This window comes from Xenia sp. Carnegie-2017, unplaced genomic scaffold (genome assembly GCF_021976095.1).
Source record: "Xenia sp. Carnegie-2017 unplaced genomic scaffold, XeniaSp_v1 HiC_scaffold_4, whole genome shotgun sequence".
In the NCBI taxonomy this organism is placed as follows: Eukaryota; Metazoa; Cnidaria; class Anthozoa; order Malacalcyonacea; family Xeniidae; genus Xenia; species Xenia sp. Carnegie-2017.
The window spans coordinates 5,868,973-5,887,728 of NW_025813504.1; the positions used below are offsets into that span (position 1 = coordinate 5,868,973).

The 18,756-nt window shown below is 35.2% G+C and overlaps 1 protein-coding gene across 1 annotated transcript; it reads right to left on the reverse strand.

The window, feature by feature from the left end:
- Window positions 1–921: 921 nt before the first annotated feature.
- On the reverse strand, window positions 922–18,505 carry LOC124455430 (sodium bicarbonate cotransporter 3-like). The gene is made up of 18 exons (XM_047006075.1): window positions 18,349–18,505; window positions 18,041–18,196; window positions 14,807–15,103; window positions 11,987–12,154; window positions 11,751–11,914; window positions 11,308–11,553; window positions 10,726–10,800; window positions 8,752–8,960; window positions 8,150–8,324; window positions 7,098–7,697; window positions 6,258–6,536; window positions 5,511–5,689; window positions 5,271–5,343; window positions 5,090–5,158; window positions 3,592–3,765; window positions 3,015–3,155; window positions 1,575–2,001; window positions 922–1,358 (listed from the first exon to the last, which is right to left on the reverse strand). Exons 1-17 carry the CDS (start codon window positions 18,410–18,412, stop codon window positions 1,597–1,599), a joined length of 3,474 nt encoding a protein of 1,157 aa, XP_046862031.1. The 5' UTR covers window positions 18,413–18,505; the 3' UTR covers window positions 922–1,358; window positions 1,575–1,596.
- Window positions 18,506–18,756: the final 251 nt, after the last annotated feature.

Here is an 18,756-nt window from a genome sequence, read left to right on the forward strand (position 1 = left end):
TCCTGCATTTTTTGATGACCCCAGTTTAAGCCTAGTTTAAGGAAAGTGACGTCATTTAGATTTCTCGCGACTTTTAAAAGATTTTTTCACGGAAAACCATTTATGGTACAGTTTTGTTTCAAAACAGTTTGTGAAGTCTCTGAGTTGTCGTTCACACAACCGATAAACCATTACGTTCATAACATGTATTTGATTACATATCTATAGACACTTGTATTATAGAACCATTAGTATGTAAAGTCCTACTGAAGCGAATTTTTTGACCGCTTTTTTATTTACTTGCTTCAAAGTATACGCTATACTAAAACGTTAGCCGAAAACAGAATTAAGATTGGTTACTTCTAACAGATTTTTTAGCTTTGTAAAGTCGCGATTTTCGGTACATATTGTACGAGCTTTTTCTTTGTCGTGTGACGCTTTAGTTTTTGGCCTCTTTAATTTTTAGCCAACGGGCCGTGCTGTTAACTGTTACTTTTTTCCCTATCACATCTTGAAAAATCTATAATTCCGACGATTTGTTGATTATTGCAAACGATGTTTGAAAGTAAACATTTTGCTAATTGTAAGTGTAGCGAGTATTTCGTATAAATTACCTGTTCATAGTTTGACACATCTGATTTCACTAGACGCAAAATTGTAAATCCACTCTAAGAAGATTAGTATTTCATACCATCTTCCAGAGCAAACTGTAGTCATTTGCTTTCTGTCTATGATTAAATTCACCAATAGAGTATTGTATTGTAAGTTTGTGTGAGTAAATCAAGCAATGTGCAAGCAATGCGAAAAATACCGAATCGGAACTATTCGCAGACAGGACATCGCACCAAGTACACGAAAACCACATTTTCCCAACAAAAAATCCATTCTTTTTTATGACGTTGACGACATTATCAGTAAGGAAAAAAAACATCTTACGTCACGTTTTTCATAAATCCATCCATATATTTATTTTAATCGCTTTTAATTAGTATCACAGAGAAATTCACGTTATATTAAAATTGTAATGAAGTCTTGACTCCTAACACATTCCGTGTTAAAAATTAATGAAAAATAGACCATTGGCAGCGCCAGTCTTTATTATTGGGACACCATATTCATACAGTCATGTTGCAACTTGTAATCACATTAAACAATACATTTGAGAATACGAGCCTCTTCATTTATCAAGTTGACGCCGCCACTGGATGGAGCAATGTAAATAATTATAGAAATCATTTTATAATTTTTTATTTACAAAGCACAGTTTAAAGGTTTGCTGTTTTCAAACTGTAAAAATAGTTTCAGTTTTACATTCATTTTGGTCAATACACTGACAAAATGGATTTCATTATAATCCATTTCCTTCCACACATCTAAACCTGGAAAAATACAGAGATTCACAGTCTTACTAACTACATAAGTAAAAAAACAATAACAAATGATATTCTCAAGAAATAAGACAAAATAAAGATCAACCTAAGTAAATGTAAATCTCATTTTTATCATAACAATAATTTACCATTTTACAAACAAGATAAACAACATGTACGCCTAGTTTAGTTGCCTTCCAGTTTCTTATGCAACAAAAAACTTACCTCCATCAATATGGTACATACTTTAAACACTTAATGGCCTGAGTGGTTTCGTATCCTTAACGTGAAGCACATCAACATTATCCTTTTGCAAATTCTCTTCAAATACTTGGTTTTGCTCATTCACAGAAGACAACGTAACCAGTGGAATGACAGCTGAACCGGAGTCATCAACATTGGCCAATGTTTCCAGATCTGGTGCATCCGCAACAGTCGATAATTTACGCTCCTCGCTACGATGTCTAGAACGCTTGTGTTTATGTTTATGTTTGTGTTTATGTTTATGTTTACGTTCGCGTACACCACTACCATCGCAATCGTTTTCAGTTGATGTTTGTTGCTTATTTCCTTCCATTGATTTCCAAATGGTGCAATTTTTTAGCTCTTCAGATATATTGATGCCGCTATCATTGAACTTCACCGGGGGCTCCTAGAAAGCAAAGCATAAAATTAACGCATTATAACTATTCCACAGAATAAGAATATACAAGAGTCACGCATGTCGGAACCTTTGATGTTTTTGTCCTCGCGCATGTCGCGCCGCGCATGGTGGCCGCCATTATTCCAGCCAGATAATTAGGGGTTTTGACTTTTTCCAAACCTTTAAAATGATCCGAAGTCATTTCTCAACTCAAAAGATTCTTGAATTCATTATTAAGTATTGACGTAATGTAATTTTAATGGTTGGAAACAAGTGAGAAATCCTAATCATCTGGCTGGAATAATGGCCGACATGAGGGGACACGTTGTACACCTGAGTGGCCCTTCTGTATAATCATTATTCTGTGACTATACTGTGAGTACCTCTTTATCTCAACAACATTCAAATAAAAACATTAAATATTGTGTGTCAACTAAGATGCATTGAGCACTTTTCTATATGTTTACACCGTCGGTTTCTTAGCAAATTTTTGGTGTCGATGGAGATGTAGATGTAGGACTGACTAAACGTTCTTTCCACTGAAAAAATTGAAGTAAATAAGAAGCAAATGTACTGTGCGTCTGTTCTGCCATTCCAGTAAAATCCTTTTTTAAAACCTCTCGTTGTATACGTCCATCCTTAAACGAGTCCGATGAATGTAGTTGAACATCAAGTTTTGGCCCTCGACACTTGGGCAAAGACGCCATTTCAAATCACAAGTTCTCAAAAGGTTACTTAAAAACCTCAGTTTACTGTATTTACTACCGTTTGTATAAGTTGCATTGACCACAATAACAGAACTCGCCATTTTCTCGACACACAAAATGGCCGTCTGGCTGTGATTATAGAGCAATGACTCTTGGTTGACACTTATTCTTTAGCATTACTATTATAAAGTTTCCTAGAGAGAAAGATTACTCGAATCCTCGTTTAAGTTCGGTATAAATGTGCATAAAAAGTGGAAATACTTAGAGCACAAACTTTTTAATAACAAAACTATAGATTTTCATAGCTTATCTTACCAAAGAATCTTCATGCTCTTCATCAGCTTCATCGATCTTCTTTTTCTTGATAGACTCTGGTATGACGTCATCAAGAATTTCTAATTCAGGTTTCGTAAATATGTTATCCATCAACCTGCGAACTGCTACAAGTGCAAGTACCTACAGCGGAATGTGTAAATGTAAAAATATCAAGTTTTAAAGGATGGATAATGGTGCAACGTTATGTTGCAGCAAGACCACAGAGATTAAAAATAATACCACAGGTGGCATTGATGACGAATTTGGGGGACACGGAATTGGGAGAGAATTTAGGTCCAGGACGTAGCTATAGTATAGAAGCTACATTCGTGAACGCGCCTAGCAAACACGAAGGAGCGAAATATGCTTTTTTTTGTCCGCTTTCGAGCTTCGGATTTATAAAAAAACTTATGTAAGTGCATATTTCCTACTTTCGAATTTAAAACATCTGCAACTTGGACATCAATCTAGATTACCAAATGATGACGTCACGGTCACAGTGACTTCAAAAACACCATTCCAACATGTACCTTAACACTAATATCACTATATTGAAAGCAAAACAATAAATGCTTACCATGAGAGGAAAGGTGATTGCAGCAGGTGTTGTCTTGATTAACCACAATGCGACCAAACAAAACACTTGAATGCCAGTAAAAATATGAATCCGATGGATACGAACTTTCCTTAGATATACTCGGTCCGGTTGATGTTTTGCAGGCATGAAAAATATCTTTATTCTCTCGAACAACTGAAATCAAAGCAAAAGTCAGTGGCGATAAACTGAGTTATTGTACGTAGAACTGTCTGTAGTAAAATGTTACAAACTTGAAACAGGTTTGTAACATTTGACAACAGACTTTGTTTACGCTTACTGATTACTATCGTATTGAAGACCAACATTAAACTTTTCTTGTAAAGTGTGTATAAAAAGTAAATCAAACTTTAATATGCTCTCTGGCACTTTAAATTCTATTATATAATAACCAGAAGAATTTGAGCAATTTCATTGGTCGAGAGCTATGATCTATAAAAGGACATACGCACGGAATTGACGTCACAGAAAATTTCATGTTTATAACAACTAACAAATGGCGAATATATTTGAAAATTTATCGCAATACCTCCCTGAATGGGAAAATAAAGATATTCACAAAGACCTAGTTGAAGCGTATTTGAGCAAAAAGAAAAGAAAAAACCCGGTTTTCAAACATTAATTTGTACTTCGTCTTCGATAACAAAATTTCAACAAAATTGATCAGCCATTGGTAGTTTATTTTGTTAGCCAATCACATTTTATCACGTGATTAAGCTAGCCAATAGCATTTATTCAATCCTATAGATCACGTAAGCGTGATATTTGCAAAATCAAGACTTTTCAATGTTCCAAGTGTTGGAAGACAAAGAAAACAAACTGTTTTACGGTTTAGTTTGTGAATTTTTTTGATTTTATTATATAAAAGAAATTTTTAACATTGAACCGTTGTCTTTACAGTTAAAGATACACGGGTAAGACGTCAATTGTGATAAAAACTCGCTTCGGCGGCTCGTGGCCATTTTTTTAGTTTTTATCAAAATTGACGTCATACACGTGTATCTATAACTGTTATAGACAACGGTTAAATGTTATCTATTTGTTAATTACACACTTATACTTCTATATAGCAAAAGAGATAAGCTCTTCAACTTTCCAATGATCTGCTTTTCATAATAATCAGATACGATCGAGTACTCTTCAAACAAAAATCGTCGTCGAAATTGAATGGTTTCACTACATTTAAAATACGAGCAAATGAAACAGCGGGTTTTTCCCTGTGTTGCCTCACACGCTAAACAATGTTCAATAATTGTATTCGATTCCCGACGAAGGAAAAATGCAATTTCGACTAGCAATTTTTATTAAAGGAGTACTCGATTACTACTGATTATTATGAAATTAAAAACATCTTATTGGAATGACTGACCTTTTTTGGTACGTATGCAAAAATATAAGCGCAAAACACAATGTCAAATTCACAAGGGCATATTAAAGTTCGACTCGCTTATTTTTGCAACAAACTGTGATACAGTCATACCTGTACACCTTTCAAGGCCGACACTCCCATGTAAATAAATAATCCATACAACACAGGCATTGGAATATACTACAAAAAGAAATAAATCAAAAAAATAGAAATCTTCAAAGCTGGAGTAATAATTTTCTTAGGCAAATGATCAATTTTGTTCTTTAGATGAGTGCAATATAATAACTCTAACCTTCAATACTTTTCCCAAAAAGACAGTAAAACCAACCAAAATAAAAACAACAGTTCCAGTAACACGCTGCTCCCTAATAAAAACGGATATTTGATAGGTGTATTTTAAATAAAAACGTTATTTTATTTGAATATTTGGAGAGCATCCCAAAGTCACGTCTCTGTTGTTATGACTATTGAGCAGTATTATACAACAGAATCTACAGCAGTAGTACAGCATCAATCGTGACGATCTTCTTACCTAACTCCTAAAAATTTAGGTCTTTCACCAGGCGCTGTGCAGGTTGATTCTACGAATAAACTTTGAACATGAGCCAACGATAACACAGTAGCAGCGACAACCCAAGGCAGACCAAGAATGGAGCAGATGCCAATGCCTATGGCGACGATCGTGAGATCTAAATGATAGCCACCTCCTTTCTGGAAAAAAACACGCGAGTAAACTTCATTAACCGTTCAATGATCTCTTCGAAGAAATACAGAAACAAAATAATGGGATGTGTTATGGTATCTAAAGTGTGATCAATTCTGAGCATTCTATGAAAACGCCGATTGGCTCACGGAGTCACGTAAAATAACAAAAAGCAAGAAAATAATCAACTCAGTGTGAAAAGGGCTAAACATCAGAAAAAGTATGTTTTTAGAAGAGTATAGTGCAGTAGTATAGTTTATTTAAATAGCGTAGTAGAGTTAGCATAGTAGCTACGTAGTATAGCTTAGGTAGTATAGTTAAAACAGCGAGACCATATATTCAATTTTTACCAGATTCGGTTGGACAAGCTTAAATATCCCCTTTTCAGTACTTTGAACAATTAAGAAGCAGGTTTAAGAGTTTAAGTCTTATCAGACCAAATGTAGTAAAATATTGCATGCAAGTATGGTCACACTTAACAAGTATAATACGTACAATAGCCAGAACAGTTTTAGTTGTATAATAGTGTTGTTGAAAGTTAGTATAATTGTATGGTGTTGTTAGTATAAGACGTACCTTTAGCTTGTGTTCTCTCTTGTTGACAATAACTGCAGTAATCTGTTGATCCATAAATACCAATATGGTCGTAAGTAACGCCGGGATAGATGCAGCGATGATTGTCCACCAGGGATTCTTACCAAGTGGATGTATAAGCCAACCACGTTTTGCAGAATTAGTTGGCTGAAAGTCGTGGGGAATGTTCAGTTTGGGGGTACCAACATGAAGTGCTGCGTCCACTCCAACCATGATCATTACAGATATTATGACGGCAAAATCAGAAACAACTTTACGCACCTGAAAATATAATGAGGTAGGTGTTCAGAGAGAGTCCATGATGCATGCGAATGCTTTGGAAATCATCCGGTTGCTTATTTGCTCTCTCTTCATATTGAATAGTGAGGGTTAACCATCATGCATTGTGCGCGTATTCAGCCATGTTTGAAGTAAGAGTATTTGATTCATCGTAATCGCTCGTGATTTAATCCATTGTAATCCATTGTTTTTTTTGGTAACAAATGTGAATGTACAATTATTTGTTATGCCAAAGTGTGAATGTACAATTCCATTCAAGTGAACGTGAAATATAATGAAAAATTTTAAAATAAACAAACGCGTGCAATTTGTGATGATTCACACCTACTACGTATTCAATGGCAATCATATAATTAGGCTCATTTCAAACGTCGCATTTTACATGAGCCAGTACATTTGAAACAAAAGATAATTCTATCTCATTTTCTTTAGTCTTAATTGCATTCGGTGCATGTTAAATGCGACGTTTGAAACGGGTCTTAGAAATTAACCTATAATATATAAAATACAAAAGCAGAAGAAATTATCAGGACTCTACTGCACCTTGGTCGGAAAAAATCTTGAAGTCTTAAAACTCTTCAATTTGATGACCAAGAAAAATGTTCCAAGTGTTAATATCGCCGAGAGAAGAAACACAGCGCCACCACAACCGTTGCCATGAAGTGTTTCATCACCATCAAGATCACAATCAAAAATAGACTTGTTGGACGGCACATACGTCATTTTCATTGTACCATTTGTACCGTTAACATTATTCATTATCATGCATTCACAAGACTGCTCGTGGTCGTTGTCGTTCGGGATAGGCCATTCATTTAGCAAATTGAAAAGCTTGCTACCTCCCTCATAAATAAAAATCAAGCCAATGAGTGTGGCAAATGATTCCTCCGTAAAACGAGTGAAATATCGCACGAGTGCGCTTGCATCAGTTACGACAAGTACCAAGCAAAAGAAGCATGTCCAAAGGCCAATCCACATGCGAAATGGCATATAGTCAAGTTGGGTTTTATCGCAGAAGTTAAAAAGAATTTCTTCGAAGACCAGCATGGGACCAGTTGCACCAAGGATCGTCAACGGTTGACCAGAAAATAATGAGAAGAGAACACCACCAATGGCCGCCGCTAACAGTTGTTCCATGGCTCCCTAAAGTAAACATAACATACATGGATTTTCAATTCTTGAAGAGGGTAAATATTTACGAAGATATGGATTGCATGGTTGCAAATACATATTGCCACAGACCTGCCCGCAGTACAGAAAACAGGCTGTGCCAGAAACAGGGCCTGCAAACGGGTATAGAGGTCACGCGGGCTCAGTAAAAACAATGGAATTGTAATTGAAAATTTTCAATTGATTAGTTGTAATGCATCCTTTGTCAATCAATTGATGTAAAAAACTTTTTTACAACATTCACAAAAAAAGAAGATCAAAACCAATGAATCTTTCAGGGTTGAGCACTTTCGCCACAGTCCCCAATTTTTACAATATTTTTTATAATTTATCTGAATAGTGTGTGACTATAACGTTGGGTTAAACATTTCACAATAAACGGCGTGGTAAAGAACTTTAAATAATGATTGATCGTGTTTTCTTACCATGTACTGCTCCGTCTTGGTTTCCATGACACCACCAAATGTGACAATGGGAGCGAGGCAAGCAAAGTAAATGAACAAAATACTCGCTAAACACTGACTATTTAAGGCGTCAAGAAAATCCGACTTGTACCATTTCTTCTTTCTCTTGATGTCCACGACTAATCCACCGCCAAACCTAAATGAAACATACACAAAATGCTATTATAAAGTTATAACTGATTGAATCGTTTGAAAAATGTCTTGGAAGGCAAAATGGTTTGAGTTAAATAAGAAAATAAACAGAATAATTTCTCGAGGATTCATTTTCATAAATAACAAACACCCATAAGTTACTACGCTAGAAGAACTATTTACGAAGAAAGTAGACTTAAAAACACAGTAAAGGATTTATGTGACAAGCCTAAATATCCAAAACTTAACTGTATTAAAAACACCGGATAAAAACACAACATATAACCTACCAATCAAATTTAATAAAAATCTTTAATCTGGAAACCAATGTGTTACATCAGACCAAATAATGTTAGCATAACAATGGGTAAAACAGTTCTGTCCACTAATTATCAAACTAAACTACATCAACAAAATGAGGAAGACGTTACCTTCCGGTTTTAAAAAGCTCTTCACCGCCATGACCTTCACCGTCATCGCCTCCGCCATTATTCCCATGAGATCCAATGCCGTTTTCCTTACCATTCTTATCACTATCACACAAGTACTGCTGTACTCGACGATTTTCTTGCGAGGGCACGCTGGCGGGGGGCTCAATACGAATGGAAGGGTCCCATTCCCCAGGAGGAAGAACTGTAACCTGCAAAAGTTATTACACCGCAATTAACACTAAACGTATTAAATACAATTATAAAATAACCTTTTAAAAACACGAGCTGGTCGAATGCTCGAAAAACCGTTTAACTTAACAATGCACGTGACTTCAGTCTCGCAATAATCCCGCAGTTATCGTGGTTTGTGCGCGAAATTTTAATGGCGAAAATATAAACAACGTGCCACGGAAATCAATACATTTATTTTAAAGCTTTGTTTTTAAAAGGCTATTTCAAAAACGAAATAGAAAACATATTTACTTGTTTCTAATGAGTTACAATAACACTTGTGAAAGCTTGGGAGGAACTACATAGAAATTGCTTAGAAACACCCGCACTTCCCGATCGCTATGAAATTTTTCGTTTATCCCAAACTTTCCTAGGTTCAATACGTACTCGTGATTGTAAACAGCTGCGCTGTTGTTCTAGAGCTGTGTTTGCATTAGCCTGTGCAAGGCACATCCGAGCTCAACCAATCAAATCAAACATAACAATCAATCAATCAAAGAGAATTTGCAAATCAATCATGAATTGCAAATTCTCTTTGAGGAACTACATAGAAATTGCTTATAAACACCCGCACTTCCCGATCGCCACGAAATTTTTCGTTTATCCTAAACTTTCCCAGGTTCAATACGTACGTAAAAATTACCATTGAATAAGTAAGTAGTCACACGGCTAAAGCTGGCAAAGCACTAATTCTGCTAAACACTTTCATCAACACGGAAAACTACATTTTCTGTCTCGTGATTGTAAACAGCTGCGCTGTTGTTCTAGAGCTGTGTTTGCATTAGCCTGTGCAAGGCACATCCGAGCTCAACCAATCAAATCAAACATAACAATCAATCAGTCAAAGAGAATTTGCAAATCAATCATGAATACATTTTAGAATAAAAATTAAAACGTTTACTTAATATTTATCTGTTTCGCATTATTATTATTTTATAAAAGAAATAAAAGATGTTTTTCGTGTTTGCACTGGCTTATGCAAACCTCGGAGACGTTCGTGAGAACTCTCGGGCATGTTCAACCCTTGACCTTCGGTCTCGGGCTTGCACTGATCTGCTCTCCAGTTCACCAAAAGGTCTCCTCGGTTTGTATAAGCCTGTGCAAACACAGTAAACACCTTTTATTTCTTAAATGAAAACGGAGTTGTATACGTAATTTATGCTAGGAAAATTAAAAAGAGAATTCAAGAGCCGCAAACGGCAACAGAAAGCAAACAAATATTTTAAACAGATTAAATAAATCTAATGTAGAACTTAGACTAACCACACAATGATTCAAAGATAGTTCTACAATAAGCATTAAAATCAAGGGCGCTTTTAGATGTTGACACATTTAGCACATGCTTACAATAAATGTGGCTAAAAATTAGATGCTCAGAAGGCATTAACTCGTCTCATTGCCAGTTATTAATTCAGTATGATCAATGCTTCATATGGAATAATAATCTTAATTATAATAATATGTCAACGTAAAGTCTCGTGTATTGCATAGGTTAAGAAAGTACGATGGTAAGAGTTCAATCACCTTTGTATTGGAGCGTTACGTAATTCATTGACCACACTATATCATAACAGTTATTAATGACATTATTAATTCGTCTCATTGACAGTTGATCTCACATGCACGAAAATGTAATAAACAAAACAATGGCTGAACGCAATCAGCATCAAAGTATGGGATGCAAACAAAGTCAAAGTGTATTTCCACGAAGTTTTGAAGTTCCAACAAACTTACAGTTTTTACCTGTTGTAAAAATTCATCAATACCAGCTGCAATATCTTCACGGCAAGCGGCTTTATAAGCAACATCGTGAAATACCTAATGAAAACCGTAAAATAAGAACAAGACATAAACCCACATGACGGACAAACATACTCTAAAAAGAACAATTGTTTTGACTCGACATTTACAAAACAACAATGTCTTTCAAAAAAAGTTGTTCATTTTTGTGTTTTGTTTTTTACAAGTTCAATCTTGAATTCACAAGATGAATTTGTTTGGACTACTGTCCATTACAAATACGTACATTACAAATAAAAAAGGCACTAAAATTAAGAAAAATAATGCAAAAATTACAGGCTCTAAAAACGAGAAAAATCATCAGTACGCATGCGCATGAAGAAAACTACGAAATGCAAATGTCATTCTCCACTTCTACTCTATCTCATGAAAGATAAATCACTAGCTAAAAATCTCGCCATTAGGAATTCTATGTACCCCCCCCCCCGCCCATAGTTCCATTCGAAAATCATTGCTCATCATTATGCTTCATAACTACGTAGGGAGGTTTAAAACATAGAAAACTAAGATCGACCCATACATTACCTCATCAGACATAAGCGTTGCAATAGCTCGACCTACTTCATGATACCTTCCAGGCTGCCCAGAAGGTCCCAGCATAAAGAAAATGAAACGTATAGGTAAAGGCACTTCCAAGAGATCACCAAGAAGTTGAGCATCTTCTAAACGAACAAATGCGTTGATTGGCTTCGACAGGAAATCAGCTTCACCAACCAACACTATAGAGCCCTCGGCTCCTGATGGAATTTTCTTCATAAAGTTAGTGTCGTACTAATGTGGTAAAAAAGGAATGTAGGTTCATGTCTAGACTCATCAAAACTCACTCTGCATCATAGCTACGTACATGCACTACAACAGTATAAAATAAAACATAAGCTAATCAAAATTCTTGATACTGCTACGTACACGTTTCTATAACTAGCATAACGAAAAGCTAAAAGCCATGATAGTGAAAACTGAACACAAACCTTAGCCAACTCGGGATCGGGATCGGAATCGTTCGTAACATCTTCGGCAGCGAATTCTTGCACAATTAAAGAAGAGGCAGTTGGCACGTGGGGAAACTCGATATACTCCATGTCTTCAACAGGTGTCTCCACTTCGGTCTTTCCACCATGCTGGTTTTTGTCGTCTTGTAATAAAACACATTTTACCAACGCATGCGCATTAACGTATATTTTATTTCCAGACTGAGTTTCCTCACCTTTGTCGCCATGACCTTTCTTCGATCCACGTAACGAAGATTTCTTTTTCTGTGTGCTTTTTCTTCTTTCATGCAAATGTCTGTGCTTCTTTAATAAAAGATCGCGAACACGTGGTTTAAGACCAAAATCTAACTGCTTCGAGGCAACCATATCATCAACGACAATATCTATGGAGAAAACGACAAAAAGGGTGATTTAACTGGAAGTTCAATTGGATGTGAAAAAAACTGAACAATAAGAAAAACTTTGCTAAAGTGATAACGGATCAGAGCGCAAATTCTAAAAAACCTTTTGAAACATATATAGTTGGATTTCCGATGTTTCATCTGATAGTAAAATTGTCACAAACACCACATTCAGAGTGAAAATTGTGTTACCTAGGAGCATTTTTGAAATAGTTTGTGTATAAATACGTATGACTCTGCTGAAAAACAAGTGGAAGACATATAGGGTTAAAATATGACACATGTTGCTTAAGCTAACCAAGTTTCGCGAAATTTGGCTAAAGCGTACGTGAACGACAGGCATCCAAATCACGAATTATTTGTCGATTTTCTTTTTTAAATGTCATTTTTTTAAACCATCAGTTTGCATTAATTTAAATTCAAAATAACCTGAAATTTAAAAGCTAATCAAACGTGTATAAGTCGAAATTCTTAAAAGTTTGTTAGATTCAACAAAACATCTGCCGTATTTTAATCCAATGTGTTGCAATTACTTTTCAACTGCGCCAATTACGCGCGCAAACAATTTCAAAAGTGCTTCTAGGTAACAAAATATTTAATCAAAAAATATTTTTTTCCACAACTTTCGCAATGATAACTTTCGTGACGTTTTTCTAGCTCATACTTTTTCTCGATACACCTTGTACTTTTGCTTAAAAAGGGAAGAAAAGGAATAGGCTCAGTATTTGGTAACGTCGGTGTTTTTAATGCCAAACATTTTGTATAAAAATGACGTTTATGGGAACTGCCCGTGATGCATTACCTCAGTGTGGATGAACAAACCATAATCGTGGAATACGTAAGTAAAATAAGGATTCAATTGATAATGTACAGTATTATTATATGGCAAGCGTCACTTCCGGGTAAATGGCGCGCTTTGATTGGCTCAGAAACATTTTTGCCGGTCCATTATTTTCCCGTAATCGACCGCGGTCCAAAACGCGTAATTTTTCAGTCAAATGTAAACAAACGTCGTACAGCAAACAGAAAAACGCAAAAAAAAACACGAAACAAAAAACCATTTACGAATGTGAGTCGAAGGAAAAACACTTGGAAAACAGTTAAACTATCCAGACGATACAATTTGAAACGATTTATTTTTTACTGACGAAAACTAGAAAAGTGAAAGCCAACCGGTAAAAAACGGCAAAGACAAGAAAGAAAGCAAGCTTCGTTTCAGGTCAAATAATGCCATAAAATAATCCTTTTAATAACCTCGCTTTCTCAGTCTTTACTTAGAAATATCGAACCTCTGTCTTTTTGTACAATCCTCGCCCTACGGGCTCGGTCTGTACGAAAAGACCTCGGGCTCGGTTATTAAGCCTAACACGGTTTTAATATGCACATGAAAAACATGTGACTTGGACGAGATTTGAACTCGCACCTTCGGGTACTAGTCCGCCGCTCTACCTGTTGAGCTACCAAGCCCACAGGGATTGGAGACGAGTCAAATCCCGTGTTAGGATTAATATATTATATATATTCTCTGATGATGGCTTTGGAATAAAGTCGAAACACGGTGCCATCTAGTAAACTACTATAGTGGTGAGAATCTCTCGTCCATACGCAGTTTTAAGAGATTTGACTCGTCTCCAATCCCTGCGGGCTTGGTAGCTCAACAGGTAGAGCGGCGGACTAGTACCCGAAGGTGCGAGTTCAAATCTTGTCCAAGTCACATGTTTTTCATGTGCATATTAAAACCATGTTAGGATTAATATATTATATATATTCTCTGATGATGGCTTCGGTTATTAAGGGTTAATATACTTTTTGTGAACCTTAAGGGGGTTAAAAATCGTTTTAAAAAGAGCAAATACCATGGTGAATAGTCAAAATAATAACGTAATAGTTCTTAAATAAACTATTTAGAACCAGAACACTAACCTAACTAGGGGATGCTCATATGAGCCCGGTTAACCCGAATTCAGTGAGGCGTTGAATGCATTCGCAAAACTTCAAGCTTAAAATTACAACTGTTTGTTAAGAGCCAGAAGTCATTCCTGTTGAAATTCTCAAATTACACCAAACCAGCTGTTTCACTTTTAAATGTTTTGCGTAAATATTAAATCAGAATATTGTAAAATTGCTCAAGAAGATATATCTCATGATAAGTATAGAATCATTTCCATTTGCCAAAATCATTTAACGCGTCATTAAATGACGGTTAGCCGGGCTCATACGAACAGCCCCTGTTGAACACTAAGGATTTAATAATTTTTATAAAATTTATTTAGAATTGTTAGATTAGTGTTCTGGTTTTAAACAGTTCTCTTAAGAACTATTACGTTACTATTTTGACCATTCACCATGGTATTTACTCTTTTTAAAATAAGTTTTAAATATGCTACCATGACAAGTCTCTATTTGACTACTTAAGGAGTTTGTAAGCAACAATTAACAATACAAAAAACAAACCACCATCTATATGGAAGTGGCAAACAATAAAACACTTTATGTTTCAGGCATTTCAGGTAAAAATAAAGTACATCAAAACATGTTCTCACCAAAAGTTATAAAAAGCAAAGTTGAAAAGATTCCAACAGTGTTGTCGGTATGAAAATCCATTTGTAATCACATCGAATAGATAAACTTTACCTGCAATTTGTGTGAGAAGGCTAGCATTCAAATCAAGAAGAACAGTTCCATTGAGCACACAGCTGCGCAGTTCAAACAAGCTGTACAATGAAAGTGTTGCCACATGAGGTTTACTCCATCGATCACCACCTTCCTCAACATCTTCTTCAAATTTCAGCCATCTTGCCATTTGCTTCCACTCTGCATTTTCACTTTTTTCACCATTTAATTCATGCAATTCAGAGAATATTTCATGTTCAACGTCATTTTCCTCTCCACCAAGGATGAAACGTACCCTTTCCGCTGGCGGTTGATGACCTGACAAAAGTTGGATTAAAAGGTCATTGAGCATAAAAATAAAAAAACAAATACACTCAGTCCCAAAGAGCTAAATAAATATTTTTTGAACTGCTCTTTTGAAATTACTCAAGTTAAAACTGATGCCATTGTCAAAACATGGTGAGAATCTCATTTATTACAACAAGTGCATGTAACTCTATCTGAATTTATGTTCCGGTAGAAATTAATACTACAAAGATAAATTAGACATACCATGGTGTAACTGAATGTATAATTGCATGACTACAGCTTTTTTACTAAACACTAAATGGCATCAACAATGAACCTGCTTTTTATTCTTTTAACAAATTAAGTGACAAATAAACACTTCCCTCATTGCAGCATATTACAAGTAAAAATAAAGTTCAATCAAGACAATATGAAACTTTTCTGGATACAGGTATAACAAATGTTCATCTAATGGAATCAAAACTATTTTGCATAAAAATATGTAATCTTTCTAATGTCCTCACTCGTTTGTTTGTATTTGAAGTCAAAGTGTAGCAGTTTCTCTTTCTTTAAATATAATTTCAAATTTATTATTATTTGGAGCTACTGAGCTACTGCTTTGCAGTCTTAGCTGTGTTGTTCAATAATTTCTTTATGTTCTCATATAAATAACACTGTCCAAGGATGTGAATATTAACAGTGAGCAAGTGCGCAAATTACAGTGTGCAATGTGCAATTTGAGCATTGTTTGCGCAAAACATAAAATAATGCTCATCATTCTTTCAAATGATATGCAATAAAGGAAATATTATGCATTGATTGATAGCATGCAAAATGCCATTATTTGAGATCAATGATGTTTGCGTATAAATATCAATGACAACATAAAAACAAAAGAAAGTTGAAACATTAGAGTCATACTGCACTACATTGTATGACACATAAATGCATGTTTTAAAAGAAATTAGTTTACTGCAACATCATATTAAAATGGTGTGTTTATTTTATTGAGACTGTAAGTAGCTGCATGGATTGTGACTTTCAATAAACATTTTCCCTTAAAACAATTGCCCACCCAATTTTCTCAACTAGTTTACACACTGCTGGCCCTTTTTAACAGTGTGGGGAAGATGTCTTGCATTGGCTGAATAAAAAAATGTCTTGTTAGGGGCGTGGCATTTTTACTTCTGTAGTTGGAGTTGCCCAACTCAAAAATATCATTTTTGCTTTTTTTTTGCTTTGGTTTCCGACTAGTGAAAAAGCTAATTATTTCAGACTGCACCATATTGCCATTGTATTTACGCCATGTTCTGAAAAAAAATTTGGCACACTTTTCTTCCTATCATTAACTCACAGTACTTCAAGTAAATGAATGTCTATAGGAGAAGCAACCTTTCAAAATGGCTGTCAGTATTTAAGAGTCCATCTATGTCGATGATTTTCCCTCAAACATAAACATATATTACAGGAAAAATATTGATGAATGTAGCTCTTTGATTGGGGTCTGGCTTAGCCTCCTCATATGAATTATTGGGGGAGATGGGGCCCCCTTAGCCTCCTTTTCTGCCACCCATGTTTTTAACATCTCCCTCATTTCAATGCACTAATGCTGTATGCATAAAATTTCATTTTATGACATCCCTGGCATCAAATGAAATTTTGACACCCCTGGCAGGTATTACAAGAAAAACAGTATTCAATGTAAGTCTACCTCCAGACATAGTTGGACTACCACTTTTTGCATATAATTTTAAAAAGTGTTGTGCTTTTTTTCCATATTAGCCAAAATGTTGTGCAAATTGCACATTGCAATTATTGGAGTGAAGCCTTGTTAGGCGAACTATTTGGTCGAATTATTTTACTATTTCCTGAAGATTTAGCATGGCCAAGTATCATCAACGAGGAAAATGTTGTTTATGCAACTTGTTCACCTCATACGTATTGTGCAGAGCCAGATGGACACAAAAACACTCGAAGCAACAAAATGCCAAAATTATATATACTGCTTCAGCTATGATGATATGATTAATTTAAATCACAAAAACAAGCAAAATTTTATAGCCGAGCGATTTCACAATCAACATTTTTGAAAATTAAACCCAAACCTTTGGATTGCTCACAAAAGACAGAGTGTTACATTCTTACATTTACATAAACTTAATGAATATGGTGCATAAATAATCATTAGATATAAAAAAAATGTAGGATATGCTCCAATGCATAAATACAATGGACTGCAAAATGGGACATTTATGTATACTTGATACAATTTAATAAAATCTCAACAGTACAATTTGCATAGAATATTGAACCTAGCTGGAATACAAATCACAAGAAAACTGTAATGTTTTTAACTAAATTTTGCGATTAAAATTTTTAATTTCCACAAATCGATTTTATTAAAAACAAAGAAAGAAACAAATTACATGCAGAGAAGAAAGATCAGTTAGATCACATTAGAAAGAAAGTTTGGCTCCGCAAGAAAGCAAAATCTATCGCCTCAGAAGAGCAAGAAAATTCACACTTTTTAATTTTCTGGCAAATATGAAGCAATGAATAATCTCTTCTATATTGGGTCAACAATCACACTGAATGACAAGGACGTCACAGTTCATAACATTACAAGGCTATTTAATAATGGCATGTTCAGACTAAATAATACTAAACAACTTTGTGAATATCAATATAGACCGAAATCTGCACAATATACGTACACATGCAATGATAAAAAAACATAAAAAAATGTTTAGGAAGTTTTAATGTTTGGATTCTCCGTATTAACAGTGCTCGATTAGTGTGCGCTGAGCGTAAACAAAGAGGTAGCATAAAAAATCACAATAACCACGATTTCATCCCGACAAGCCTGTTTTGTGATTGCTGGCTCTTCGGGGGATTAAATTGTAGTTTTGGTGATTTTTTCGCTACCTCCAGAGAAAAAATGTTTATATATGTAATTATATCCCTTACCAGCAGTTCCATTTGGGGTTTTCGTCTTAGGATTGCTTTGACGTCCCGGTTTGTTCTTGCTTGTTGATGGATAACGATGACTTCGACGATGGTGACTTCTATGGGCCCGAGAAGGCTTTATTGGTATATGAACTCCAACATAAACTTGTCGATGATCTAAATATACAAATATTGTCACAATTTGAACCAATTCCAAATTTACGAAGAAACAATACCGAAGAAAGGCAATTACAACTTTTACGATATTCGCTCGCGCACTAGAGCACTGCAACTATGGCTTGGTAGTTAGTTCGTGAATCTCGTCCTACCGTTTATATCAATATCATCTATTCCTTGACATTTAAAGTCACTATGATATAGGTCGGCCTCCATGGACGCTCTGTTATGAAAAAATTCTATCGTAATAGTTTACATTGTAGATGGCGAAAGTCAAAACAGTGCCTGACGCTTCGCACGTTTACAATAAAATATGATAGGAGCTACTCTCCACGAGAGTATCACCGGATATTACGTCTTTTGTCAAACAATTCATTGGTTCCCATTGGTTCCCATACACTAGCGAATGGAAGTGAGCAGTCGCACTTTATTATAATTAACATTGTTCCAAAGCTAAATAACATTGACATTGCAAAAATTGCAATTTACTGCAATCAATTTCAAAATAATTTAAGCTTAGAATTTTATGATAGGAAATTGTTTTTTTTAAATGTCGAACA